This window comes from Hydractinia symbiolongicarpus, chromosome 4 (genome assembly GCF_029227915.1).
Source record: "Hydractinia symbiolongicarpus strain clone_291-10 chromosome 4, HSymV2.1, whole genome shotgun sequence".
Classification (NCBI taxonomy): Eukaryota; Metazoa; Cnidaria; class Hydrozoa; order Anthoathecata; family Hydractiniidae; genus Hydractinia; species Hydractinia symbiolongicarpus.
In genome coordinates, this window is record NC_079878.1 from 8,611,630 (window position 1) to 8,638,435 (window position 26,806).

Consider the following 26,806-nt stretch of genomic DNA (forward strand, 5'->3'; position numbering starts at 1 on the left):
ATTGAGAAAAGGTGCGTTACACAACTGTGCTTGACATTATTTCCGTGGTTGGATACTGTTTTGAAATGAATGGTTCAAAAACATAATACGCGAAAGTTTAAATTGGATTTAGCGAACTTTAAACTAAGACTCTCTTTTTACTGTTAGTGGCAGTGGCAAAGAAATAGTATTTGGGGAGAAAGATATTTTTTTCTTTTTTATATTTCATTAGCAACGTTATCGTAAAAAATCAAATATAAATACAATTTAATGTTACAACTTTGGATAACATTTGTAAATATTATGCGCAAAAGTATCTAATATCTAAGCAATTAGTCAAATTATACTACAACTAACGACTTAAGAAAAGCGTTGTTCTTTCACAAGTTCATCCGTAATACGTGTGTAGACACCACATATTAATATTTGCATTGGCAGCAACACACAAAATGCATGCGTGGCTGTAAGAATTACAAGATTGAATGAAGGGGTGTTTTAGCCGTACTGTCAAAAACAAAATAACGTATGCAAAAACCTACTGCGTGCCAGCGCACACATTCGTTCTTGTTGTTGTTGTTGTTGTTGTTGTTGTTGTTGTTGTTGTTGTTGTTGTTGTTGTTGTTGTTGTTGTTGTTGTTGTTGTTGTTGTTGTTGTTGTTGTTGTTGTTGTTGTTGTTGTTGTTGTTGTTGTTGTTGTTGTTGTTGTTGTTGTTGTTGTTGTTGTTGTTGTTGTTGTTGTTGTTGTTGTTGTTGTTGTTGTTGTTGTTGTTGTTGTTGTTGTTGTTGTTGTTGTTGTTGTTGTTGTTAAATTGAGCAGGTCTCAGCACAAATGTTATTACTGTTAAACTTTAGTCTGAATTCTTTAAAGGCCTTTTGCTTCAAAAAGAATAGTAATGTGTTTCATACGGTATTTTTTTTTCCCTTGGGTTTGACATACCTTAGGATCTGTTACAATTGACACACCCAAATGGAAACGTATTATGCTGAATGTTTTTTTCTGCTGAACAAACGCACTAATACACAGACCTAAGCGTCTGGTCCTTCTTGTTCCTAAAATAAGTTTTTAAGTAGATGTCGTTCCGTTGTTAATTAAATGTCTTAATACGTTACACGCAATTGATTTTAATGTACGTAATAAGATGTACCTGCTGCGTTGAAGTTCTTATTGTAACCCAAGATTGTAGATGTCTATAAGACTTTTGTGTAAATAAGTATGGAGAAATTTCACTGCTCCGCGCTAAAATGTGGCAGTAACCTTTTTTAAAAAAAGAGAGGATGCTGGAAACATGTGTATACCAATATATGTATATAGATGGTATTACTATTTCGAAGAGAAACCACGTAAAATTCAATGATGAAGTCACCACGACATCTGTTAGATACCCATGAAGGTGAATGTTTCTATTGTTGCTTTATGCGAGTGTATCCATGCAAGTTGTTCGCAAGCTCTCGGTCACATCTTTCTTATTGTTAAGTACAACGAATAGTTTCACCAATAAACAAGGGAGGAAGTATTTTTACTAACAATACTACCAACTCTTAACGCACGGGAAGTTTCTTCAGAAAGAACCAAAGAAGAATTTTTCCTCTCATTGTCTCTAATATTGTAACGGTTTCGCAAATAAAGCCATGCACCATTTGGATGCTGGAGGGAAACTCAAAAATATCGCATTAAATTCACCCTTTCTACTATGAAACCACTGCATGAGAAGTGTTTGGTGAATCATTTATACCTCCGGTTCCCTTTAAGTTTTATTTCATTTGAGGAAGCCTATTAGAAGTTTTGGAGAAACGAATCAGCCTCTTTATAGACTATATATTATTGTAGCAAAGTAGTTTTTGATGTCCATGCTAAATGCTAAAGTCGAGATTCTCTTTTCGTATTGCTGCAATGTCTCAACGTCTCTGTAAAAACTAAGTACCATCCCATTTTATCTTCTTTTATTCAAACAAAATAATAAGAGAAATATTAATTTTTTATTTTTGTATTTGTATAATAGAACAAAAAAATACATTATCAAAATCCCAGGGAAAATATAACATTTATAAAAATCTAGGAAAATGTGTTGTCATTATTCAAGTTTCTTTCTTCCATCCGATGGAATCAAATTATACCAATACTCCTTATTTGCTCTAAAAGTAAATGAATGTGATAGTTATTCATAACCACGTTAGATTGTATATGTTGAGCATTAAAAGGTTTGCTGTGAGAAAAGTAATTTCATATACCTTTCCTGAACTATTGGATTGTGATGATGCTTTAACGAGCTACCATAAAGTCCACGACTGTTTTTAGGTAGACGACCTCTTTCCTTGTGTAGCTAAAATAAATTGTGCTAATTAAAAGTATGTAATTTTTCTATCTACAAATGTATTTTTATATGACCAGAAGCTATATGACCAAGTAACGGAATACCAACAGAATCCGCGTTCAACTGGATTTATTTAGGACACAAATTTCAGTAGATTCTGCACTGCTTGTAGGTCGTTCTCATCATTAGTACTTTTTTCTTCCAGTTTTTTTATTTTATTCATGTTTTGTTATTTTTTTCCATATACTCATTTTCTATATTTTTATTTATTTAATGAAATTAATTAATTACCTCTTCAGCCATTGCTCTGATATGATAGGGTTCGAAACCACAACAGCCTCCTATGAAACGTACACCTGCTTCATAAGCTCTTCTTGCAAATTTATGGGCATCCCAACGTGAAATTAATCGAGATTCTAAAGCTATGAAATGAATCGAGATTATATATATACCTTTCAGGTTGGTGCACCAGAACTAAAACTAACTTAATACTAATGACAAAATCGTACTGTAGTTATTGAAAGAATAAAAAATATTCTTTACCCAGGACAGCTTCCGGGAGGTCCTCGAAACCCCGTATTCCAGCATCAGCCGTTCGGTATCCTAAAGGTTGACAAATCCAGTGTTTCTTCATTCCCTCGTTTTCAACAGCTTTCTTCATTCGAATCAAAGTGTCCAAACACATGTCTGGATCGAATCGACAATTAGTGCCAATTATATCAGCTCCTGGAGACGGTATTAAAAAATTAATTTTTACATTCCTCTTAATTTATAAATGGTATCTTTTGGTGTTTCCTCACGTTCAAGGCATACATTAAACTCTTCAAACTGTAGATCCCGACACTTCGAACATGCAAGTCCATAACCCGATAAGCATCTTTGAACGTAAATATCTTCAACCGTTCAATAAAAAGACATGATCCTATTAAAAACCTGATTGTTAAATAACACGTGTTCTTTTTCAGACTGTCCACATTCTCCTAATTAAATCTGTCTGATCTTAGCTGATAATAGTTCTTATGGAGGTCCTAATCGACGTTCGATGTTGTATATGGCACTGAAAAATATTTCATTTTCTTAAATAGATATTTTCCTGCTATTTAGAGAGCATCATTTAACGCGACAGCTAAACACATGAAGAGTTGTTAAACTAAATATTTTACCTGTCTTGGCAAGCCTTATTCCACATTCTTCGACTGAAACGCCGTTACAATCACCAAGTGGTCCAATGCAAAGAGAAATGGCTACAGGCGCTCCTGTGCTTTTCATAACTTCAACAGCCCACTCCGCTTCTTCGATATAACTAAAATACTAAAAAAAAATATACTCGAAACATGAGTTTAAAAAACGTGTATGTTTTTCATCAGCTTTTTTAGCATGATTTTGTGTTTTATTCACGTTTTTTTTATCTTTTTATTTAAGATGGTATACAGTATACCTCTGCAATTAACAAGTCCATATTTTGCGATTTAAACACATCAACCTGTGCTTGAAACTCTTTCTGAACTTTTTCCTTTCCCATATTCTTTCCAAAAGAATCCGTTGGTGATATTGGGCCTGCTACCAAACACCCATACTCTTTAGCAACTTCTTTAACCAGTTTACAGCCGGCATCACTCACATCTTTGGCCTGTTTGAAATTAAATTTACATGCGAAAAAAGTTACAAGTTGCACTGAATTATTTAGTCGCCTGATATTATTAATTTAGCTCCGTGGTACCTGTGTAGAGTGTAGAGGTAGATATGTGTAGACAGCCGCAAATTGTATGTCATTCTTAAAATTAGCAAAGCTACTATTTTTCTGCTCAAGTGGATTTTTCAAGGCTTGGCGCCTAATGTAACCTAATGTGACCTCATCATATTAAGCTTTCTTCGATCTTAGTGTATTGAACCAATTAGGATCTCTGATAGAACCTTATTTATTTATACCTTTTATACCCTTTTTGAAATTAAAAAAATTCTGCAAACAAAAGTTTAATTTTGCTTACAACCAGTTTAGTCTCATTTGTTCTACATCTGTTTAAATTTTCATCTGTTCCATTGAATGCAAATGCTTCCAGTAAGTCCGCACCACACAGTGCAAATTCACGATGGAGTTCTGTTACTGTAGAAAAACGACAGTATCGAATTAGAATTGTAAGTCGTTTAATACGCCCTTATATTACAAGATGTTTAAAATAATATCATAAGGATGTTAGTTAATATCGGATGCGTCCTAAATATTTGCAAATTAGGCTCATAATTGCAAAATTAAATGTCGTAAAAGATCAAAATGTAAAAAATACACGTTGATAACAGTGCTTCCAACACTGAAGTTGTCATATCCTGTAAAAATATTTAGAATAATAATAACAATAACAATAATAATAATAGTGTCAAACCTGCACTGGGATACTCGAGAACTACTTCTGGTGTGTAAGCGCCGGCGGTCACATATCCTCTTCGCTCAAAAGCATGTGTACATCCTCCATCGCAGATGATAACTTCGCCAGCATTTAATCGGTCTAAAATGCCTGGTTTCTAGAAGATAAAAAAGAAAACCTGGAAGGTTTTAACAGTCATCACACCGGAGATAACCTTACCCCTGGAAGCTATTTATCCCTGCTGTTACCCTACTACCAGAAAGAAAAGACAAAGGGCCGTTAAAATTTTTTGCAAAAATTGTATTAGAAAAGCCATTGATAATTGGCACAAATCCCACTTTAATGTTGTTGCAGGTTGTCTGAAGGATGTCGCTTCGGTTAAAATAATTTTACTGCATCATTTTAACATTGACAAGAAGTGAAGACGGACACCGGTGTGATATTAGCAATTTTTAATAAAATATTAATATTTTTAAGTACTAGTGTAAATGTTTGGAAAAAAATCTTCCCAAAAAAGCACTTTTTGTTAATTCGCGAAAATCACTTCCAGAAAAACTTTTCTATATACGTAGAATCATCCGCTAAAATTAATACCAGCGAAATTCAATTTTCTTCTTGTTTTTATTGTTATTTTGTAAACTTTTGAGAAACAATCAATATACTTAATAATATGTCTGTATAATTACAGTATCCTTCACAAGAAGAAACTCTGGAAACGAGATTAAACAGGTTAGAAAATGCATATCTCTTTTTATATGCCTTTCTTTAAATTAGCCACTGCTGTTAAGGGTAAAATAATTTGGTAAGTGCCTGAGAAATTTAATAGAGAATTTCTGCAATAATATATAATACGTATTTGCAGTGTTTACATTCTGGCTATCCTTCAAGTGAGAAATATCACGATTGTTTTTACTGTTCTAGGTGATTCATGAAATTTACACCATTTTAAACTGATAATTGACTAACAAAAACCGCTTTGTTCTATTTTGTGAAGCAATAAATTGTAATTTGATCATACAATGGCACGGGAATGTAAATAAAATGTTTTTATTTCGCGACGAAACTCGGTTAAGCCAATGCATCTCTTTGTCAACCTAAGAGAGCTTAGCTTCGCAATTGTATGATATTCGCACAATATTTTTGATATTTTCTCACCATGTTAAGTAAATGAGACCACGTCTTTTATATCTCGATGATCCAATATGTTTTTGACAACGGTTTTTAGAAGCGTTTACGTAACTATGGACACAAAACGTCAACAAAGTATTTTTACATATCCATGTTTTTGTTAGCCCCAGGTTGGGATGACCCCAGGTTATTATAATGAAATATATAATTACAACTGTCGTTTTTATAGGCCACATTATCAATTTAATATGTAACCATAGATAATAAAATAATTATAATGGTATAGTTTTATCCTGTTATTACCGGTTTTTATGCAGTGCAGTCTAGGCACAAGTAAAGCGATTGTAGGGATAAAGTTTTCATAATGGTAGCGCAACAAGAAGAAAACAACAACATTAGCAGAAAATTTAACTTGTGGCTTTACCATTATAAGAATAAAATCAAAGAAGGGTATTCTTTAATGGTTTAGGGACTGTATTCTAGCAGTACCATTTCAGAAAAGAAACAACAGAAGGCTACACATTTCTGCCTTATTTTTGTATGACACAACATTTCTTGTAAGAAAAGACATAACTATAGCTAAAACACTTTACTCGTGCCCAGACTGCGCTGTATGGGGCAAGTGTAATTAGTTATTACACTCCTCCGTCAATAATAGAAAGTCTTTACAGAGAGAAAGAAGAGTGATTATGAGTAAATATATGGTCAAACATTGCGTTGGCCACTTTAATTGTGCTTTTCAACATTAGGAGAAATTCCTAAATGCTCACATGCGAGCTCTGAATAGGCGTTTAATTTTGTCATAAAAAGTGACATTGTAGTCATTACACTTAAAACGGTAAATAAGGCGTGAGCGAAACAGCTAGTTTTTTGCAAACACTTTCTGAACTGCGAAGAAATCATTCCAAAATATGATAAAATGGTACTTAAGTTTGGGAACTTCAATACAAAAAAACTTAAATTCGAAACATAAATAATAACAACGATAAAGAAGCATAAAAAAAATAAAAAAACGAGTGTGTATTTTGCAGACCGCAGCTTATTTCAGCGCCAAAAAAACATTATGCATCTATTATTGAAAAAGACCATTCAATAAGTAGCAAGTCATAAAAATTTTTTTTTTCATTACAAGTTCGTTTTTATTGCTCCAATAACATGGGTATAATTTCTTGTGGTCTGGTTATTAAACTATTTTATTCAGAATGCTAAAGGATGTGACGAAAGTCTTATTTGTGCTGTTCAGCCCTACTAAAAAATGTTTCATTCTGGCAAAACATGTGCGAAATACCTTAATATTATTGATTGGCGGAAATTAATTTTGGCAAAACGCATTTTTAGACTTTGCGAAACTTGGTCTAAACTTAACCAACTTAAAGTAATTCATGTAAAAACAGAAAAAAGAAAAAAATTGCGAACAAACCTTCAAAGAATCCATCTCTTTCTTGATCCTCTTTTCATCTGCAATCGATTAGACTATAAATAAAAGCAATTTCCTATGTTCGTTTGAAAATAAACAAAATCACGAAATATGGGCTGTGTAATTGTTATGTCAATAAGGTTGCTAAGGGTGTTATTATTTATGACTTCGCTAAGTTAAACAAGAAATCAGGTCGGTTTATTATCACACATAACGAAAAACATTTCAGTCTTTACGTCCCTTCAAAGAATATGTCGATATGATCTTGATCCAGATATTATTAAAAAAATAATAAGCTGCGTAATGAGAATGCAGTGCACAAGGTCTTCGTCTAAATTTCTGCAAACATTCTTAACACTTCGGACAAAAGTTTTTCTCAAAAATACACAGTTTTGTAGGCAAGCTTTATCCTCTGTGCGTGACTGAGAGCGTATTTTAAAATAATATGCAGAAAGAGGAGGAGTCCATTCGTGCTCCGCGCGGTGGACGTTACCCTTACCAATGGTATATAAATTAAATACCCTTCGGTTTGCCGTTATGTGTTATATGTTTTGTTAAGTATTGTTTTAAACGTCCTCTGTGTATTATGTAATTGTTGAAAATTATATTTAAAAATCTTGTAAGATAATTGTAATAATTTACGTTGATAATGTCTTCTAGTAACAAGATGAAATATCCGTTAAAATAAAAACAATGTTATCATCAATTAAATTTCTTGTATTTATTTTAATTGTGAACTCATATCCCCGAATTAATATATTTAATATGCAGAGAGAACCAAAACTAAATAGGAGTTTTGCTTTTGTAAGAGCGCATGTGAAAAAAACAATAAAAAAAAAAACTTTAGCTATATTTTTCAAAAATTTAAAACTGTATATGTTAATACAACATTATCCAGATAAATATATAGTGAAATACACATTATAGTGAAAATTTGTTTGTTTGTTTCTTTGCTTTGCTGAAAAGAAAAATTAAAGATTTCCCTGCATAAAGTCTCCAAATTCTAGCTAGCTATGAACTCTACAAGCAGAAAGAAATATTACGTATTTTGACATAAAAACACTCCAACATAGCGTCCTTTCAAGTCATCCTAAAATTGTTGATTTTTGATTTTAAAAATATTTTTTCACTTCACTTCAATTTTTGCTTTAAAAAATTTAGCAACAACAGTGCCTTTCTTCATCTTAACTGGGAGACAAGCTGCAATAAAAACAGCTAAAGATATCTTAAAGTTATATATCAGAAAAAAAATAGTAGAGAATTTTTAATCCAGTGAAGTGAGCAATAACAATGACTCTAATCCAGTGATAATAAAACTTTTCTAAAGACCGCCGCTGATGCTATAACGAAAGGCTAAACCAACATATCACACTTCTCCGTACGTGTGATATGATAAAGAAGACTTCTAACTAACATATGATTTTTATATCTCTTTTATATTGTCAACATCAATGGAAAAATGGAAAGTACGAAACGAAACAACACTTAATAGACAATAAGAATAAAGTAAAAGAAAGACTGTGGAGAAAAACACGACACAATCTATACTTATTGTAGTAAACATAAGAAACACATACACCCTTAAACTTTCGAGGGCAGTTGCTAATGTACCTGGTTCAAGGACAATGTTTTACACTGCCTGCTTAGCCACGTGTAGCATAACACTGTAATAACGATTATTGTTGCTGTTGCCGCGATATCAAATGCCACGTTTAAGGGTGATGTTTGTGTTCTCTTTGGTTTAAATGAGGCCGAATAAAGGGCGATTTTCACGAAGCACATTGGACAGCAAATTTGCTGGTTAAATATATCTGCGCATGCGCAGTTTTATCTGCTTTGACTTTGCTTCGAAAAATTCGCTTCGCCAAAAAGTAGAAACAGTTCCTACGGTTTAGCAGATGTCGGAGACGAACCGAAGGTCGGAATTTGACACTGAGCAGTAAATAGATTCCGATGGCTCAAGTCTACTCCAAAATCGGGAAAACAGAAATGCAAAAGCTAATATAATAACTATAGCACGATAGGAGACAAGATAAGGTATGACGACACACCCGTTAAAGATTTCGAGTATAGTTTTCTGTCTCTTGCACAGAAAGAACGACTGATTGCGATAAGAGTTATAAACGAACTGCCACAAGAAGGCCGAAGGCGCGAGAAACGTGGGGAAGACTGGGGACTAACAGAAGCGAATCTAAAAACTAAAGAAAACCTAACATCCTCCCCCGTCAGGCAAAAGTAAGAAGCCTAAAATAAACCGTAAAGCATAAAAGAACCTATAAACTATAAAATAAAATAAAAAGTTTAAAATAAATGTCCACAAATATTTACATGTTCTTGACCCTTGGAATGTTTGCATCGTCAACAAAGGAAACATCTTTCACTCGGATGGTTTCACCACTTCTGCAATTCGCGTAGATTTTAGAGATATCAACAGATTTTTCGATCGTATAAGCTTGTGTGTTTAAATTCCTAACAAACAGTAAGTGATTTGGAGTCAACACTTCGACTCCTGGTTCGTCGTATAAAAATGTTAATGGACGATTGTTGATTACCACTTCGATTTCCTTGACAATTGTTAACAATTGCTCGTAATCAGCATTTTTATTTTGCAAATATTTTTTAAGACATCTCTTAGTTGATCGCATCATTCTCTCAAACATCCCACCCCACCACGGGGCCGCTGGCAAGTTGCAACGCAGTGATGGTCGCGAGGTAGCAAAATCGGAAATTTAGCGTTGTAGGAAATCGGTGCATTTTTCAGTCGTCCCTTACATCTATAGATATTATCCTCGTCTTTGAATACACGTAGATCTCGTGACAGTTGGTCAAAATTCGTTTGTTGCACCAGGGACTGTTGCGTATACCGGATCCATAATCGTTCAGCGTAGGCGAATTCATCGTTAGTGATGGTTAAGGAGAGTTGGCGATCCTCTTTCTTCTTCTTGATATTGTCAATAAATCGAAGTGCGTAGGCGGTGACACGAATCAGTCTTCTAAAAGAAATAAACTTAACAACATTTAAGCTATACAGTTCAATTGGGCTTACCTTCGTAGTATGACTTACTAAATGGAGTACCCCTGTCGAAGAATCACTAGAATCTCTACAAACCAAATCAATATCACTACATCCAACAACACGACCAACTTCAAACCCGCGAAAATCAACATCAGCATTTGACAAAAAAACAGGACCACCGACTCACAAATTACTGTCCTTCAACTCTGACAACAAACAACCTCTTGAGATGATATCTGCAGGGTTTTCAGTGGACGTAACATGATACCAAGAGGAGATAAAATCCACTTGGCGAATTTTATCAACATGGCGCTGAATATATGGCTCATAACGCTTTTGGTGATTTGTGATCCACGACAAAGCAATCGTTGAGTCGGACCAACAGTAAACTTTAGATATCGGTAGAAGCGATGACAAGTGATTAAAAATAACATCGATGTGGGTACTTAATAACCAGCATGCTTGTAACTCGAGACGAGGTATGGTTGCTACCAATATGACACGACAATGACCCAACGCAACAATCAAACGCAAGTATGTGCAACAACCGTAACCCTTCTGGTTGGCATCACAAAATCCATGGAGTTCACCCAAATTTCGAAAATCACCATACCATCTTGAGACACACACCTCCAAACTACCCCTCATATCCTTAATAATGGCTTCCCATTCAACCAACAAGTCTGCCGACAACCTGTCCTCCCACGAAAGTTTAGCTAAACAAACACGTTGAAACAAGACCTTCAGACGAAGTATAACTGGATTAGCTAATGATGCCTAGTGGATCGTATATCGATGCTGTATATCGTAATAATTCTCTCTTGGTTGGTATGCTGGACACTGAAGATAAAAGCTCCTCCATAGAGAAGTTTATAATGTCGGTATCTTTGTGCCAGGTCAATCCTAACACTTTCGTAACATGTTTGGATATGATCGATTGTTAACCATAAACTCTAAAGATTTGGAATTTGATTCAAATTTGCGTAAATGAAATGACGCCCCGGCCAATCTTGATTTGCATGTGTTGAAAAATTTATAAGCTTGACTATCGTTATCTGCATCACTAGTTAAATCATCCACGTGTAACGATTTCAAAAACGATAAAACAAAATCCGAGTCAGAATTATCGTACGAATGAGCGTGAATAATCAGAGTGCTCGATATTAAAAACAGCGACGATGTTAATCCGAAAGATAAACGACAATTGCGATAGCTGAAAAGTTTAGCGTCCATGATGTTACTCGGAGTTACACTGTCAATATCTTCAAAATAAATGAATCTAACGAACTCGCGAAATTCTGAGTCCAACTCAATCTGTATAAAGGCCTTTTCGATGTCGGCGATAAAAGCAATTCTTTCGGCTCGAAAATGCAATAAAACTCCCGGCAGCGGCTCAGCCAAAGTAGGTCCTGCATGAAGACATTCGTTAAGAGATGATCGGTATGTTCTAGCGCTAGCGTCAAAAACGATCCTTACTTTAGTCGTTGTTTTGTCCTCGCGTACAACCGGACGACGGGGTAAATAATACGCTTTTTGCCAAGGAAGTTCTGTACCAATTTTTTTAATGATATTCTTATCGAGTTGTTCCTTTAGTATCGAGTTGTATTACTTAAAGGAGAATCATTTTTAGCTAGGTTATCTCTGAAACGAAAATATCGATTCAAACAAAGTGCATAATAATCCGAAAGAACTTCGTACTCATACTCTTTTTTAAATGGAAGCTTCACTTTATAACGACTTGTATGCTGATCAAAGGTTATAGATTTGTTAAAATCGGCTACATCAAATGAGTGTTCTATTTTCGACTCTTCAAGCGGAAACACATGTTCAAAATCAGAAGCTAGTGCATTAGTCGAGTCGTTACGTTCACTTTGTATAGGGTCCGCTTAAAACATAACCAAACTTGCTTTTAATAGCGATTGGACCTTGCTCTCCTCTAACAACTTCATTTTCTATAAACGACCAATAAAAATCAGCGCCAATGAGTATATCAATACCTAAAGTGAGATTGTTCGGATTGTCAACCGTAAAATTTCGAGCAACGTCGATATTTTGAGAAGAAACTGGTGCGCATATATCCTTTACAAAACAGGTTATGTCGACTTCGAAATTTAACAGAAGTTTTTAAACGCAGGGTAACCTTTTCAGCGTTTTTTGAGAATTCTTTTTACCAAAAACTTGTATCGAGATGTTATCTTCGCCAATAGGACGCAATTGTAACCATGATTTCAATGCAGGTGTAATATAAGAAAGTTGAGAACAGCTATCAAATAGTATTCTTGCTGATTTCGAAATGTTTTGTGCAGAAGCAGCGGCGTAGCCAACGTCAGTCAGACTCTGCGATCGACCTGACCTACTTTTTTCATTTTAACACGTCGTTTTTTCTACGGCCACCGCCAACACATGGATGGGCACACTAATTGTGCATCCCGCACAAATCTTTTCCCGGGCGGCGCACACAAGCTTCGCGCTTGGTACGTCGTTTTCGCAGGATTTAGCAGTATCCACTTTGTTTTGCAGGCTGAGGTGTTGAATCTCTACTTTGTTTGTTTCGCAGATAGTCTTTTTCGCAGGATTACCTGCGAAAATTATGCCTATGTACGGTCTTGTGTCTTCCATTTATGGTCATTTTGGACTCATCCTATTGGCTAGTAAATTTCGCAGAGAGGTTAAAAATTCGCTCCATATATGGCTATAGAACATACGCAAGAAAGTAAAAAAAAAAAAAAAAAAAAACAAGGCTAGCGAAGTTGTGAAGGTGAAGAAAGCATGAAGTTGCTGTCAAACGTGGATCCGTACAACTTTCATAGAGCTTCATGAAAATTCTCTACACTCGAACCATCCAATTTTTGTATCTGTATGTAAATATTCAGATTTGTTTTCCTGTGTAGAAAGCACTTTCAAGTTTTTAGTTAGCTAGCTGTTCATCCTCTTCTGTAACTCTGTGTAGACAGCAGATATTGTAGCTATACAGAATAAAGCTATTCTTATAAGCCTTTATAACAGTTTAAGAGAAATATTTTAACTTTTTATACTGATTGTGGTCAGCTATGATTCAAGACGGTTTTAAATCAGAAGATTTTTCCTCTTCTGCCTTCAAATAAAAATTTACAACCAGTATCTATTTTATTTTGCGATAATGACAAACATTCTGGGCTAATAACCTAATCCCTTCAGTTTCTTTAAGTTTGGGTAAAGCTATTTAAAGCGTTCTGCTCAATATTTTAAGCTAGGTTGTCATATGTTATGACAACAAAGCAAAAGAAAAGAAAAAGGAAACGTGTGTATCGTCTCGAAGTTGTTCCTTTTGCATTAGCCAAAACTTTAGTTAATCAATGTGGTACTTCTAGCACTAATGACGAGACTTCCTTCCTTTGTAAAAAGCAAACCTTTAACTTTTAATCTTTTTCGTCAAAGGGATTTCTAAATCGAAACCTATTAAACCTAAACAAGTTTTATCTGCAGAGCATTGGTAGATTTATTTCCTTCAGGGTTTTTTTAACGGTATTGGGAAATATAATGTAGCACTCACTACCACAAGCTCTACACTTCTGATTACAATTATTCTTCCCATTGTAATATCCGAGAGGACGTGTAAAGGTTTATTCATTGTAGTGAAGGGTCTCAGGTTTGTCTTTTTCAAAGGTCATTTTAAAAACCTTATAAACTTTTTCTTGATATATATACAGAATTGATAAGGTCAATGTTATGGCGATGCTGGCAATGTATCTGTTAAAATTATTAGTTGTCTTGCTAACATTTTAAAGCAAAACAGATTAGCTTTATACATATCCTTGTTCTTCTCATTGCTTAAATTTAGTTGTCTGTAATTCATGCTTTGTTCTGAAACATGATGAATCGAATCAAACGTAACATATTTTTACACATTTTCCAAAAGTAGTTTAAAATTTTTATGCAAGAATGTTCTTCACTTAATGTTTACTTTAATGTTTGTAACACGATGTGTGGAACGTATTATTAACACGAGGGTTTTTAATGAATTGTATGAAGGCTTTTTGTCCATGGTTCCATTTAATTATATTTTTGAATTTTTTATTATATTTGTGAAGAAAGAAGATTTTGATTTGGTTATTTTTTGATGACCTCTGTTATGCCCCACTTTGTAATAATTGCCCCACTTTGTAATATCTGCCCCACTTTGTAATTATCTTGCCCCACTTTGTAATACCTGCCCCACTTTGTAATAACTTTTGCCCCACTTTGTAATTTCTAAGCTGGCTCACTTTGTAATTCATCGTTGCCCCACTTTGTAATTTTCTGAGCTGCCCCACTTTGTAATAATGTCTTGCCCCACTTTGTAATTTTTGGTTTATTTTGCTCATCAATAGCCTTTCAGACGCTCCCATAGAAAAAAGGAGGTTGCGCGATATAAATTCAAAACGAAGCACACTGAAAGGGTACTCAAATTGGAAGTTAGTAAAAATGATAAAGTGAATATATGCTTGCAGGTACATTGTACACGTGATAAAGTATTTAAAATATTATAGCTGCAGTTGGATTTTTTTTGGAAAAAAGAAAACTCAGAAAACAAGTAAAAGTAAAAAAGTAAAAAATGAGTAAAAGTGTTATGTTTTTTTGTATTTGTATTTTCGAAAATTTTATCATCACCAGCTAGTATTCTCTCATGAGTTCTGCAGCGCCGCGCGTCACCATTATTATCAAGGTGTGAAAACAATGAAATAACTTCTGAATAATAATCATCAAGCTGTTGTGAGTTTTGATAAAGTTAGTTGTGTTGTAGCAGGTTATAGAAAGGTTTATAGCATATTATTAGCATAAAAGATAATTTATTACTTACATCAAATAAACTTGGTTTTTTGGACAAGACTGGATAGGATAAGATTTTGGACATCGGCATATACTTAATTTAACGGATTTTGATTTTAGGAATAGTTTTTGGACCAGACATGTTTCGCAAATTTCTTATTTTCATTTTGTTATGGAAATTAAGGATCGTATTGTTGTTAAGTTACATTCATCCAATGCGAGAAGACGAGTATGAGATAATAGCGGAGTTGATAATGACGATGGACAATCCATAATCCCAGTGAAAGACAGGACTGCTACTCACAGAAGCGCGTACATCAAATACTGGAGATTAAAAAATGATCTAAAAATAGATTCGAATGGATTAATTTTTTTTCAAGGTAAACGAGTTTTGAAAAAAAGTGAATTAAATAAAGTGGTAGCGAAAACATTCAAAAAAAGTAAATCCGCTGGATATAAAAAACTAAGGAACAGAGCTGCGAACGGATATGCGGGAATCAGTGGCAGAAAAATTCTCAGTATAACATCAAATGATGCTGAGTTTAAAAAATTTACTGTGAAATTCAGCAACAAAGCAGTTCCTAAACCAGTCACTGCAAATGAGGTAGGTTCTATTCATACTGTATTAAATGTAAAGGCATGGGGAAGAAAACCTCGCCTTCTAGTTTATTTGTGACGTTGGGTCCCCCTTTCTTATCATCAAAACTTAAGAAGACTGTGATCAAGGTTGCTGAATTGATTTACATAATTGTGAAATGACGTTACTTTGTATTTTTGTATTACCTTTATCGTTATCGACAGTTGACTTGTGTTAATTGTAGATAATGAGACAATTTAAAAAAAATATTGTTTGCTTTTCAGGGTCATCATATCCATCAAATCGATCTGGTCGACATGAAAAATATGCAAGTTGAATATCAAAGAAAAACGTATCGTTATGTACTGTCCTTACTCGATGTCTTTTCTGGCTTTCACTGGTTAGTACAACTGACTTCAAAACATGCAAGCAAGGTTAGAATGGAGCTTGAGAAAATTTACAATTTACATGGGACCCCTAGTATTTTACAAAGTGACCAGGGTAAAGAGTTTTATGGATCAGTTCAAAGGTATTGTCAGAGGAAAAAAATTAAAATGATTAAAAGCAGACCTTACCACCCTCAATCACAAGGGAAAGTAGAAAGATCGCATAGAACTTTACGAAAAAAGATATCATACGATCTCATAAGTCAAGGTCGTGTTGGTGTAAACTGGGTAGAAAACCTTTCAAAATATGCAAAATGCTTAAATAACGACAAGCGAGAGGAACTTGGATGGAAGTCAGCATTCGAGGTATATTATGGACGGAAATCAAATTCTAAAACGAAAACAGCGTATCGAAAAGACCAGGGATAAGGTGAAAGCAAACAACAAGAGAATTGGTGATAGAACTGTAGCTTACACTTTCGTAAAAGAAATAAGTGTTAACAGTATGATATCGGCGATGAAGTGTTGGTCAGACATGGAGAAAAACGAAAAGGTAAAAAAGCACCCAAGCATCGATTAGTTCTGCATGGAAAAGTGTTGAAGGTGGGTAAATACAAAAATAGGTATTTTGTGGAATTTAAATCACCAAAGACTGACAGGAAAGAGGCCGAATGATTTCTGGTGGAGGACATTGCAGATTTCAAGAAATGTCATAAACGGAAGAAAAATGGAAAAAAGTCTGAAGCAACTTCATAAGGAACAACAAAAATTATATCAAAAGAATTTGTTAGTACCACTTACAAAGCAAGATCGTTTGATGTTTTTCAAGATCAAGGGTATTCCGTTTCATACGACCCCCTTGGTGATGAAAATTGCCAATTTAGTGCTATAGCGCATGCGCTGACTCTATATGGAATTTTCAGATCTGCCCAAACAGTTAGAGCCGAAATTACGAGGTTTTTAGAGGAAAATTCCTATGATAGTGAAGGGTGGCCACTCGAAATGTACGTTGAGAAGCCGTTTAGTGAATATTTAAACAGAATGTTTCAAATGGGACATATAGTGATGAGCTAACGTTAAGAACTGCCTCTGAGCTATATAACATCGAAATAACGCTTATCTCAACCCTGGGATCTGAAGCTCAAGTTACCATAACACTAACAGACTTTTGCCCTTTTAGTAAAATAACATTAGGACATTTTGCCGAAGAATGTGGAGAACACTATGTTGTCTTGAGTGAAAATGAAAAATGGACAGTTAAAGGTGGTGAAGAGGATAATAAAACATTTGAAAGGAGAGAAGAGGTTAATAAAGCGTTAGAAAACAGGGAAGAGGAAAATGAGACAGATGAAGGTAGCGAAGGAGGGACTGTTACTTTAGGTAAGAAAGTATCGAAACTCCTTTGTGTTCAATAAAATCTTATCAGTCACTGTGCTTTACCTATAAAGTGAAAAGAATGGTAAATAGTCTTATTTTCCATATTTTAAAATTCAATTCTGAGTTTATTCAACTTAACTTTTGGTATAATCCACAACGCGACACAAGAAAGCCTATGAGTCTCAGACATTCAATTAGAAGTCCGAGCTTATCTTACTGGACACGGGAAAGGTAAGCACATTCGTTATTGTATCATTTTGTATTGTTATCCTGTAACAAAAACAATAGCATATATATTTTATTTAAACTTTAGTTCGCAATTTCAACTTCGATGATTTGCCACCAGAAATTATAGAAACAATCTTAATGTTAGTATTGCAATGCAGCGATTACAATTGGCCCCTCGCATATTGTTGCCACTTATGCACACTTGCGAAACGTATGTAAATTTTGGAGAATTGTTTGTGATTCCGAAAAATTACGCAAATTTTTGCCAAGAGTTTACGTACCGTATAAAAAGATCCTTCCACAAAAAAAGCTAGAATAGCATCAAATTCAATCCGGGTGGGCATGCAAAGGATTGTAAAAAGTGCCGGCTCATTCTCTGGAATGGTGATAGAGCTGAATACCATCCTGAACCATCCGAAATGGAACACGGCATGGCTAAATTTACAACTGCTGGCCTATGGTTGGTATATAATAGAAAACATTGTGTGGAAATCGAAGAAGTGATTTTTAGTCTTTTATTCATTCCAGCTTTTATTTTCGATAGTCTTTGTTTATGTTCTAATGTTTTTTGACAAGTAAATTGCTTCCAATAAATCACACAGGTAGAAATTGTCGTATCTTTGTTCACATTTTTTATCTTTCTTTCATTCTATTTAGAAGTAGTGCTTTTTTACCTGAGTTTGATTTGTAGATATACCCGAGGTGACACGTTGCTTGCTGTAAAACAGGTCACGTTGAAATCCTCGAACTGATTAGTCTGCAGGTTATGTTAAGATTGCTACAAGTTTATTTCTTATGTTATGTTATGTTATGCAAAAAACACATTACCTACTGTTTGTATTATATTTCTGTTATGTTATGGTATGAAAACACTTCAGCTAGTACATTTTTTCACAAAAAGAAAGCCAGTGCATGTAATGTTACAACGCTTGCTAATAAAAATTAAAAGTAATCATTCTACTAACGTGTGACACGCGTTTCATTGCAAATAACAAGACAGAGCATCCAGAACACCGATAACATAACAAAAGATGACGTCATAAAATTGCATATTGGTCAGCATGCGAAAAATCGAAAATTACAAAGTGGGGCAAGACATTATTACAAAGTGGGGCAAAAGTTATTACAAAGTGGGGCAGGTATTACAAAGTGGGGCAAGATAATTACAAAGTGGGGCAGATATTACAAAGTGGGGCAATTATTACAAAGTGGGGCATAACAACCAATCTGCAAAAAACTTTATTTTGGTGCTAAATATGAAGAAAGAAGAATGAACATTTTAATTATTGTTTTAATAACTTTCAATCTATGTAAAAACACTATGGTGGTGTTGTGTTGTCTTATTGCTGGTTTGATTACACCCTTAATGATAAAGAATTTAATCTATTTATGTTGTCATTTATTCCCCTTTTTCGATCAATTCGATCAATACTTAACGTCTATCGCGTATGTCAGAGAGTTGGTTTTATGGCGTTTCAGTGCCTAAAGGGCGTAAAAATGCGTTGGCTGGACCCGTTGGAGGGCTCACAACGCCTCCCCCCCCAAAACCCCCGGTTGGTTATTATCGCAACCTTGCTGGTCAATGGTTCGACTAAGGTTAATTTTTTTCTGGCTACGCCCCTGAGAAGGATTGGACACATTTACATAAGCGGTTTTCAACAAAACTTTTTTAGATAAGTTACTGGCTGCGACGCATTATGTCGATCCGAGATTATCCTTATCATCGTTTTCTTTATTATCTTTAGATTGCTTTTTTGGCGCACAAATAGAAAAGTGATGTCGCCTTTGCCAGTTAAAACATTTGAATTTTGACATACAATTTTTTGCCATGTGTTCAGATCGTAGGCAAATGAAACACAACCTTTTCTCCTTGACTATATTACGCCTTAGTTCCACATCAGTTATTATTCTACATTCAAACGACTGGTGGCGCTTCGCACAAAATACACATTTAAGATCAAAGTTTTTACCATGTTGATTAAACGAAGAGTTGGTAACTAGTGCCGCACTTGAAACAGGTGTACGACCTCTAAAACCTTCAGAATTATTTTCTACATTCGGCACAACATTTGTTTTCTCACGTGCTGATATTTCGGTTTAAAAAACATCTAAAACTTGACTAATATCCCAACATTCATTTTGATTAAATTTTCGACTGACCATTGAATTAAGTTCGGTAGGTGTTTTTGCCATTAACACTGGAATGAGCAAAGGTCCGTACATGTCCGAATTTATCCCTAATGCTTCCAAACTGCGCACCTGGCTCTCAACATTATTATAAACCATTCTTAATTTTTTAACATCATTAATGTCGCTGATTACTTCCAAAGAAATAAGCTTTTGCATATGTGCAGAAATTTGTAGTTGTTTGTTACCGTATCTTTCTTTTAGTAAATTTAGCGCGACTTCGTAATTATTGTTTGTTAACTTTATACCCTTTAGTGTCGATGCGGCGTCCTTTTCCACCAAATTTTTGAAATAGGTTAATTTTTGTATGGGTGACAGAGAATCATCTTTGTCAATTGCGCATTCAAAAGAATCAATAAAAGTTTGCCAATTTGAGGGTTGGCCGTCAAATGTTTTAATTTCTATACGAGGTAATTTTACGTTTGATGCTGAAGAATTTGAACTAAAACTTCTTTCTGATCACGCAGTTTTCACAGTTTTATCGATAAAAGAATCAAAATCTTTATGATTTCAGTTTTGAACATTATGCTAAATTCTGTGGATAGTTGTTCTTCAGCATCTAAATCTGAATCTTCCTTGTCTAATAAAAAGTTCATGACAGCTTCGTCCAAAGTCTTCAATTTTTCAAATTTTTCACTTAATGCATTCTTAAACAATAACATTTTAGAATAGCCCGCATTTTCAGTATCTTTGATTTTTTCGATTTCAGCGTTAGCTTTGTCAAACAAAACAGAAATGCCCCTCTTAACCGTACCTCTCGATCTTTCAGCTTTTCTTAACGTATCCATATGTCCTTAAGCGCAAAAGACAAAATGTAAACAAATAACGTCAAGTCAAAACAAACCTCAAAAACAACGTAAAAACATCAACCAATACCGTAGTTTACCAACTCAAAAATTCAAACAATAAAACAATAAAACTTCTCTTACCACAAACAAACCAATGTAGAGAAAGTGATCTCTCCGAGGGCTGCAATTTTTTGTCTCTTGCACAGAAAGAACGACTGATTGCGATAAGAGTAAACGAACTGCCACAAGAAGGCCGAAGGCGTGAGAAACGTGAGGAGGACTGGGGACTAACAGAAGCGAATCTAAAAACTAAAGAAAACCTAACATATTAGCAGACTGATTGACGATAAAAAACCGCCGTCAAAGCTAAACAAGCAATTCTTTGCTTAACCAGTGGCCGTGTAATAAGGGAAAGCAAACTGTGTTTGTTGTTGTTATTTTTACGGAATTCGCATTGTACTTATTACCCACTGGATGTATGCATTTGGTGTGATTTCACGTAAAAATCAAAAATTCGCTGCCGAATTCGCCATTAACAATTCGTTCCGTGAAAATCCCCTTTAAAGAAAAGTTGTATAACTGTATTTCGTGGACGTCATTTGCGTGGACGGTAACAACATTTTTACACATGCTTATATGAAAATCTTACAACTTGTTAGTTAGACTATGTTGTTAGCAATGTAAAAACATTTTTGGACACGAGACGACCATATCTTTTTTTACTTTTCAAATCACGATATATATGTTCTTTTAACATTAATTATTATGGATTTTTTATATGATTAGGAGGGATAAAATGGTCGCTCTTTATTAGTATTGACAAATCTAGACCAATGAAATAAAACATAGTAAAGAAATAAATTAGCATAATTATTTTGTCTGTTATGTAGGCATTTTTTGTCATGGTGTTATCAGCAATTTTAAAATCTAAAGAAAATTCTGAAATAGACATGCCCCCTTTAGTACAGGAAGTGTGACAAAGTTGGGTTACAAAGTGCAACGGAATTACAAACAGTTGGTAGCTATTTATTCCTTAAAGCTTATCCCCATACGTGAAAAACAAGTTAGGCTCATTTAAAAGATCTTTAAAATTCATCTAGGGATCTTTTCATTATTTTAAAAAAACTTCATTGGTTCTCGAGGCAGTTGTCTTGAACGTTGGCGCTAATTATGCACAATTATTACGTCATTAACTAGTTCTACATGTCTTGTTAAATAGCTACAACACCCACCCAGAGTTAGTTCACGACGCCGTGCATAATTAGTGGTAGTTTTAAGTCCACATTCTTAAGAACCAATCAAGAATTTTGAAAAAAATATAAAAATTCCTGGGTAACTTTTCAACCTCTTTCGTATGAAATCAACTTGATATTTCCCGGAAGGTAAGCTCTAATTATCATCTACTACTCTTGTTTCATTTCCGTCTTTTTGAACATGTTTTGTAGGAATTCTAAATATATCATTGACTTATGTTTCTCTCGACATACTGCACCTGAATATACTGCAAATTACATATGGCATTCTAAAAACTGCAAGCTGTGTTAAGTTTTACAGACCTGTTGTTTTGATCAATTTCATCTGGTTGTAGCTTTTCGTATACCCGTTATATAACATATATCTGTTACAAACTTTCCCTTTTTTGCTGTTTTAGCAAAACAAAATTTCTAACTGTTAAAAATATTTTTAAACACAACAATATTTTTGTCTTATCTTAGACATCTTTCCTCTTTTTCAAAATAAAACATAATATGATTGTATATGAAATCGCTATTTAAAACAAAGCTCGTGAGCTTGTATTAAAACGCAAATGTGTCCCACAAGAATGTAAATTTTTGCCACTCTGAGCACCGAAACGGGAGTAGTCGTGTGTTCGAATCTCATCTTGGTAATTATTTTTACTTTTTTTTTTTTTTTTTTGCTGTTATATAAGATAAGTGTTCAAAATCATTTTTTAACTAACCGGTAAAGTAAAAGCGTCTCCACCAAAGTTTACAAAATTGAATGTAGGCAGAATTAAGGTCTCCCAAATGCCTGGAAAGTAGTCTGCAAAAAGGAAACGACGACTTATCGACCATCAACTTTCTGCATTCCTCTTCCGGGCTTCACGTTCAAGGAATTTTCCGTTCAAGTAGATCTCACAAATCATTTTGAAGATTAACTGTATAGTGCGTAAGAAATATGATTGCCTATCCGAATAGCAAAATATGTCGTGTCTAACTGCGTAACAGAAATCACAATTTGATAGACAGATTTTTGTAAACTTTATTCGCGAGCTTGTTTACGTATATCATACACCTTGTTTATAATTATGTGGTCAGTCTCACTAATTGCGAGAAACATCTGTGAGTGATTTATATTTAAGTGCTTAGCTTCGCTAATTATATAGGAATTTAATTTATTTTCTCGGTTCGGACATAAAAAGTTTCGTAGATGGTTGTTTTTAAATTTTGAGAAAGAGGTCAGGCTTAGATTTTGAGAGTGGGGGGTATGTAATATACCGAAAGAACTAAATTTAGTAGAACTAGGTTGCGACTTACAACCTGTTCCTATCTGTCACAAATATTGTTTCTCAATGGTCGCGAAATGTGGTTAAATATCTGTGTTATGTAAAGGGCACACAGATAACTAAAGGTAGGGTAATAATAGCTGGTAGCAGGTTAGGCTACATCTGCGAAAAAACACAACAAAGTTTATAAAACAAAATACAAAAATAAAATTTCCTGAAATCCGGCCAGCTACATCCATAGATCCACAGTTAATACATAGTATAGTATCTTCAAGCATTTCTTCGTTCCTTGTGCCATTATTTCTTTCTCCACCCTCCATAGCCTTGTGTTGCAATTAAATAAGCTCGTCAACTCTATTTTAAACGCGTAATTAATCAATTTATATTTTAAACAGGACACATATTTATAGCAGTTTTTTAAAACTGAAATGTACATATCCTGTATAAATATTCTGATAAATAATAAAAAAAAAACTTCATTATGTCTCATGCAAAAAAAAGCTGATCAATGTGAAACACAAATATAAATATGTAAAAATTAGTTAGTTTATTGGTGCACCCTGCTGAAGGTTGACACAAATGTAAAAGATAAACAGTTAACAACACTTCAAATATTGCATATATAGTGCCTGTATGAAACATTTTTATCTGAAACATAAAAGAAATGGAAGAGATATATGTTTATTCGACAGTTGTTATTAATTGAGGGATTCTCCTCAACTGCTTTATCACACATCTCTTGAGCTTTGACTCAATCTGAAATATTTTAAAACCAATTCATTTTCCCTTTATTATAAGATTGTTTTTATAAATTTTTTGAATTAGGGTATTTCCTTGATTCAATCACGATTACACGCACAATTTTGAGATATCTTGCTTCTGATTCTGCGTCATATACCAATCCCAATATCGATCTGCATGCCAAGCTACACGAATTAGCTCTTTGGATAGGCTGCATTAGTATTCCACTTTATGCATCGATAAATTATAGTCTCTTTCCTCTTTAATTAAATACCTGAATTTACTATTTTTGTTCTCCATCATCCTCTCCAACTCCTTCGCGCTTTGCTCATCGAATCTTTATTAGTATATATTTTAGAAAAATAATTTTTAGATGGACAGAAATTGGGACAACTTGCGCATGATGACTTCGTCAGATTCTGTTGGATATCGTTGAATTTTTCGGATGACGTTGAATTCTGTTGGATGACGATTTTTGCGCATGCGCAGATGGGGTGTCGGAGGAGCTCTAGAGAAGCGGGGGTTTTTTAGCTTGAACCCCAAAACTATATGGATATCCAATGGATCTCCATAGAAGCGGGGGTTTCACGCTTAAACCCCAAGACTATGCAGATCACCATAGAACGGGGGGTTTTACGCTTAAACCCCTGGGATATAGGGGGTGTCAGTGGATCTCTAGAGAAGCGGGCGGGTTACGCCTGAAGCCCAAAATTTGCGGGGGTATTGGGGGATCTATCGAGAAGCTAGTGGTTTACTCCTGAAACCCTCAATTAATAACAACTGTCCCAGAGCGAATAAACTTATATCTCTATGGATTGCAAGTATAAATTTAATGCAATAACATTCTTTCATAAAATTCTTATCTGGAAATTTCACAACCCACAACCCGTAGATTAAAAACAATTAAAATCAGGTATTTCAGTCTACTACATACCATTCTGTCCCAAATAAGTTTATATAAAATGTTAAAATCTAGTGATAAACAAAAATTTGTAAAATCCCATTATTTTGCCATACATATTGCATTATGCCTTCCACCAAATATGTTTGTTAATCCAAAATGTCAAAAAGAAAAATAAGCTTGCAAATATATGACCATACACACAAAAGTTTACACCAAATGTCAAAAAGAATGGTTTTGTTTAGTAATTATAAATCAACAAAAGTCAGTTCTTCTATCATGCTGCTTATTGTTTTCCCCACATAACCCTTACACGAAAATGTCAAAATAAGTCATTTCTGTCATTCCTTTTCGGAAATTTTTGCAGGAAAAAACATTTCTGAAATTAAATTTAAATATATAATTAGGGGTTAAACACAATAAGCAGGGGTTTAAGAAATGAATTTAGAAAAATATTGAGGAAATTAATTCGCGTCCGAATCTTTATTTGTGCGACACCATGTCATTTTTTTCGCGAAACATTTTCTGACAATAACGTATAGCACACGCAGTTCTTTCCCTTTGCACGAAGTATATAAGCATCAATTGCTTACATGGTGTAAAGTCTAATTCTACAAAAAGTAGTTCTTTTGAATATATTATTTTCTTTCATAATATATTTAACGTTAATATTTCGGCACTGTGCTTAAAACGTGCGTTTCTAATTTCTCTGGACTGGAAAAAGCGTTTGTCCCCTGCTACAGATTTTATTTAGACTATATTTGATTTATTTTAATGATAAAGATTGCCCTTAAGGGAAAAATGTAAGTTTTCCAGTGACTACACTCCAAATTTAAAATTAAACACAGGTTATCAATAAAGTTGTATTGACACTCAAAGGTGCACACAGCTACATTAAAGCACCGGACACAGCATCTAAGAAATTGGTGCCAGTTTGTTTATATTTACAAACATCTGTCTGACTACTTTACATAGGTAGCTAGCTACACAAAAAGAAAGAATAAAGTTTGCTAAGGAATACATTTTACCAAAACAAAAGAACTGTAGCTGTAATCTTGGTTATAAATTAGTGAACAAGTATTAAAATTTCTAAACAATTTCTTCAGCAGGCACGAAACATGCATCATCAGAGGTTGTTTTATTGTTTATATTTTTTAGGCATGGATACTTCACGGAACGAGACATTTTCCACATATTAGTTAATATGTCTTCTTTTGTCAAATCACGAACGCCGATGAGGGACAAAACACTTGGGGACGAGGTTGGCTGATTTTTTAAAATGACCATTCAGCATCAAATGACTAAAGCGTCACATATTCAGATGTGTCGGCCACATGACCATCGTTTAGCACACACTAGCCAGTCGTACATTCTAACATGTGCACACTACGTAAGAATTCACACTCCGGCCATGCTTCGAAATTTGTAAAACAATCATGTCAAATTTACATCCTTTAACTCTGCTAATCAAACCAAAAGAATGTTAGTGCGCGCACCTGAATCCACATAAGTATTGACAACTTGTACGAAGTTACATTAAAAATGCGTGTATATCTTTGGCTCTTTGTCGGCCGATATTTTTTTCATTTTATACCAAGTAAACATACGCTAATGAAACACTATGCTAGATCAAATACATATAATATTCGTACAATATAAACACCATAACCCATCAAAAAAGTTACTTAACCCTAAATATGCTGGTACTTTTTAGGCCTAAAAATTTGGGCATTGTTATTCAATTCTTATTATACCACCTGTTTGGGAAGTTTGCGTGCTAGTTATATTGACTCACTCAAGTACACCAACCTCAAGGTTGGTGTACTTGAGTTCTGTCAGATGAAGAATTTAGTTCTCTTTTTTAAGGGCTGCTATCTCAACATGTTACTGTTGAGCGATTACGACTTATGATCAATGGACAGCATCTCACCATTTTGCCCTCCGTGTGACGCCATGTTGTTGACTACACGGGTGTTGAAAACACGAGCGTTGAAGACACGGGCGTTGAAAACACGGGCGTTGAAGACATGGGCGTTGAAAACACGGGCGTTGAAAACATGATCGTTGACACATTGCTCAATGTGCAAGTGTCAAATTTTACTGAAGTAAAAA

The 26,806-nt window shown here is 34.5% G+C and overlaps 2 protein-coding genes across 2 annotated transcripts; both read right to left on the reverse strand.

Moving 5' to 3' along the window:
* Positions 1 to 1,948: 1,948 nt before the first annotated feature.
* LOC130641098 (betaine--homocysteine S-methyltransferase 1-like) lies at positions 1,949 to 20,791 on the reverse strand. The gene is made up of 10 exons (XM_057447756.1): positions 20,688 to 20,791; positions 7,203 to 7,255; positions 4,673 to 4,811; positions 4,280 to 4,395; positions 3,730 to 3,921; positions 3,455 to 3,602; positions 2,835 to 3,017; positions 2,583 to 2,713; positions 2,209 to 2,300; positions 1,949 to 2,112 (listed from the first exon to the last, which is right to left on the reverse strand). Exons 2-10 carry the CDS (start codon positions 7,215 to 7,217, stop codon positions 2,052 to 2,054), a joined length of 1,077 nt encoding a protein of 358 aa, XP_057303739.1. The 5' UTR covers positions 7,218 to 7,255; positions 20,688 to 20,791; the 3' UTR covers positions 1,949 to 2,051.
* Positions 19,267 to 20,546, reverse strand: LOC130642209 (uncharacterized). Its single transcript, XM_057449293.1, has 3 exons — positions 20,288 to 20,546; positions 19,704 to 20,159; positions 19,267 to 19,655 (listed from the first exon to the last, which is right to left on the reverse strand). The coding sequence occupies exons 1-3, from the start codon at positions 20,544 to 20,546 to the stop codon at positions 19,267 to 19,269; spliced, it is 1,104 nt and encodes a 367-aa protein (XP_057305276.1).
* Positions 20,792 to 26,806: the final 6,015 nt, after the last annotated feature.

Coding starts and splice junctions, on each gene's coding strand:
- LOC130642209 (XM_057449293.1), bottom strand. CDS start 20,546: ATGGATACGTTAAGAAAAGCTGAAAGATCGAGAGGTACGGTTAAGAGG. Junction 20,160..20,287: donor ACAACTATCCACAGAATTTA/GCATAATGTTCA, acceptor TACCTCGTATAG/AAATTAAAACATTTGACGGC. Junction 19,656..19,703: donor AAAATTTAATCAAAATGAAT/GTTGGGATATTA, acceptor CCGAAATATCAG/CACGTGAGAAAACAAATGTT.
- LOC130641098 (XM_057447756.1), bottom strand. Junction 3,603..3,729: donor TGGACTTGTTAATTGCAGAG/GTATACTGTATA, acceptor ATTTTTTTTTAG/TATTTTAGTTATATCGAAGA. Junction 3,018..3,454: donor AATAAGGCTTGCCAAGACAG/GTAAAATATTTA, acceptor TACCGTCTCCAG/GAGCTGATATAATTGGCACT.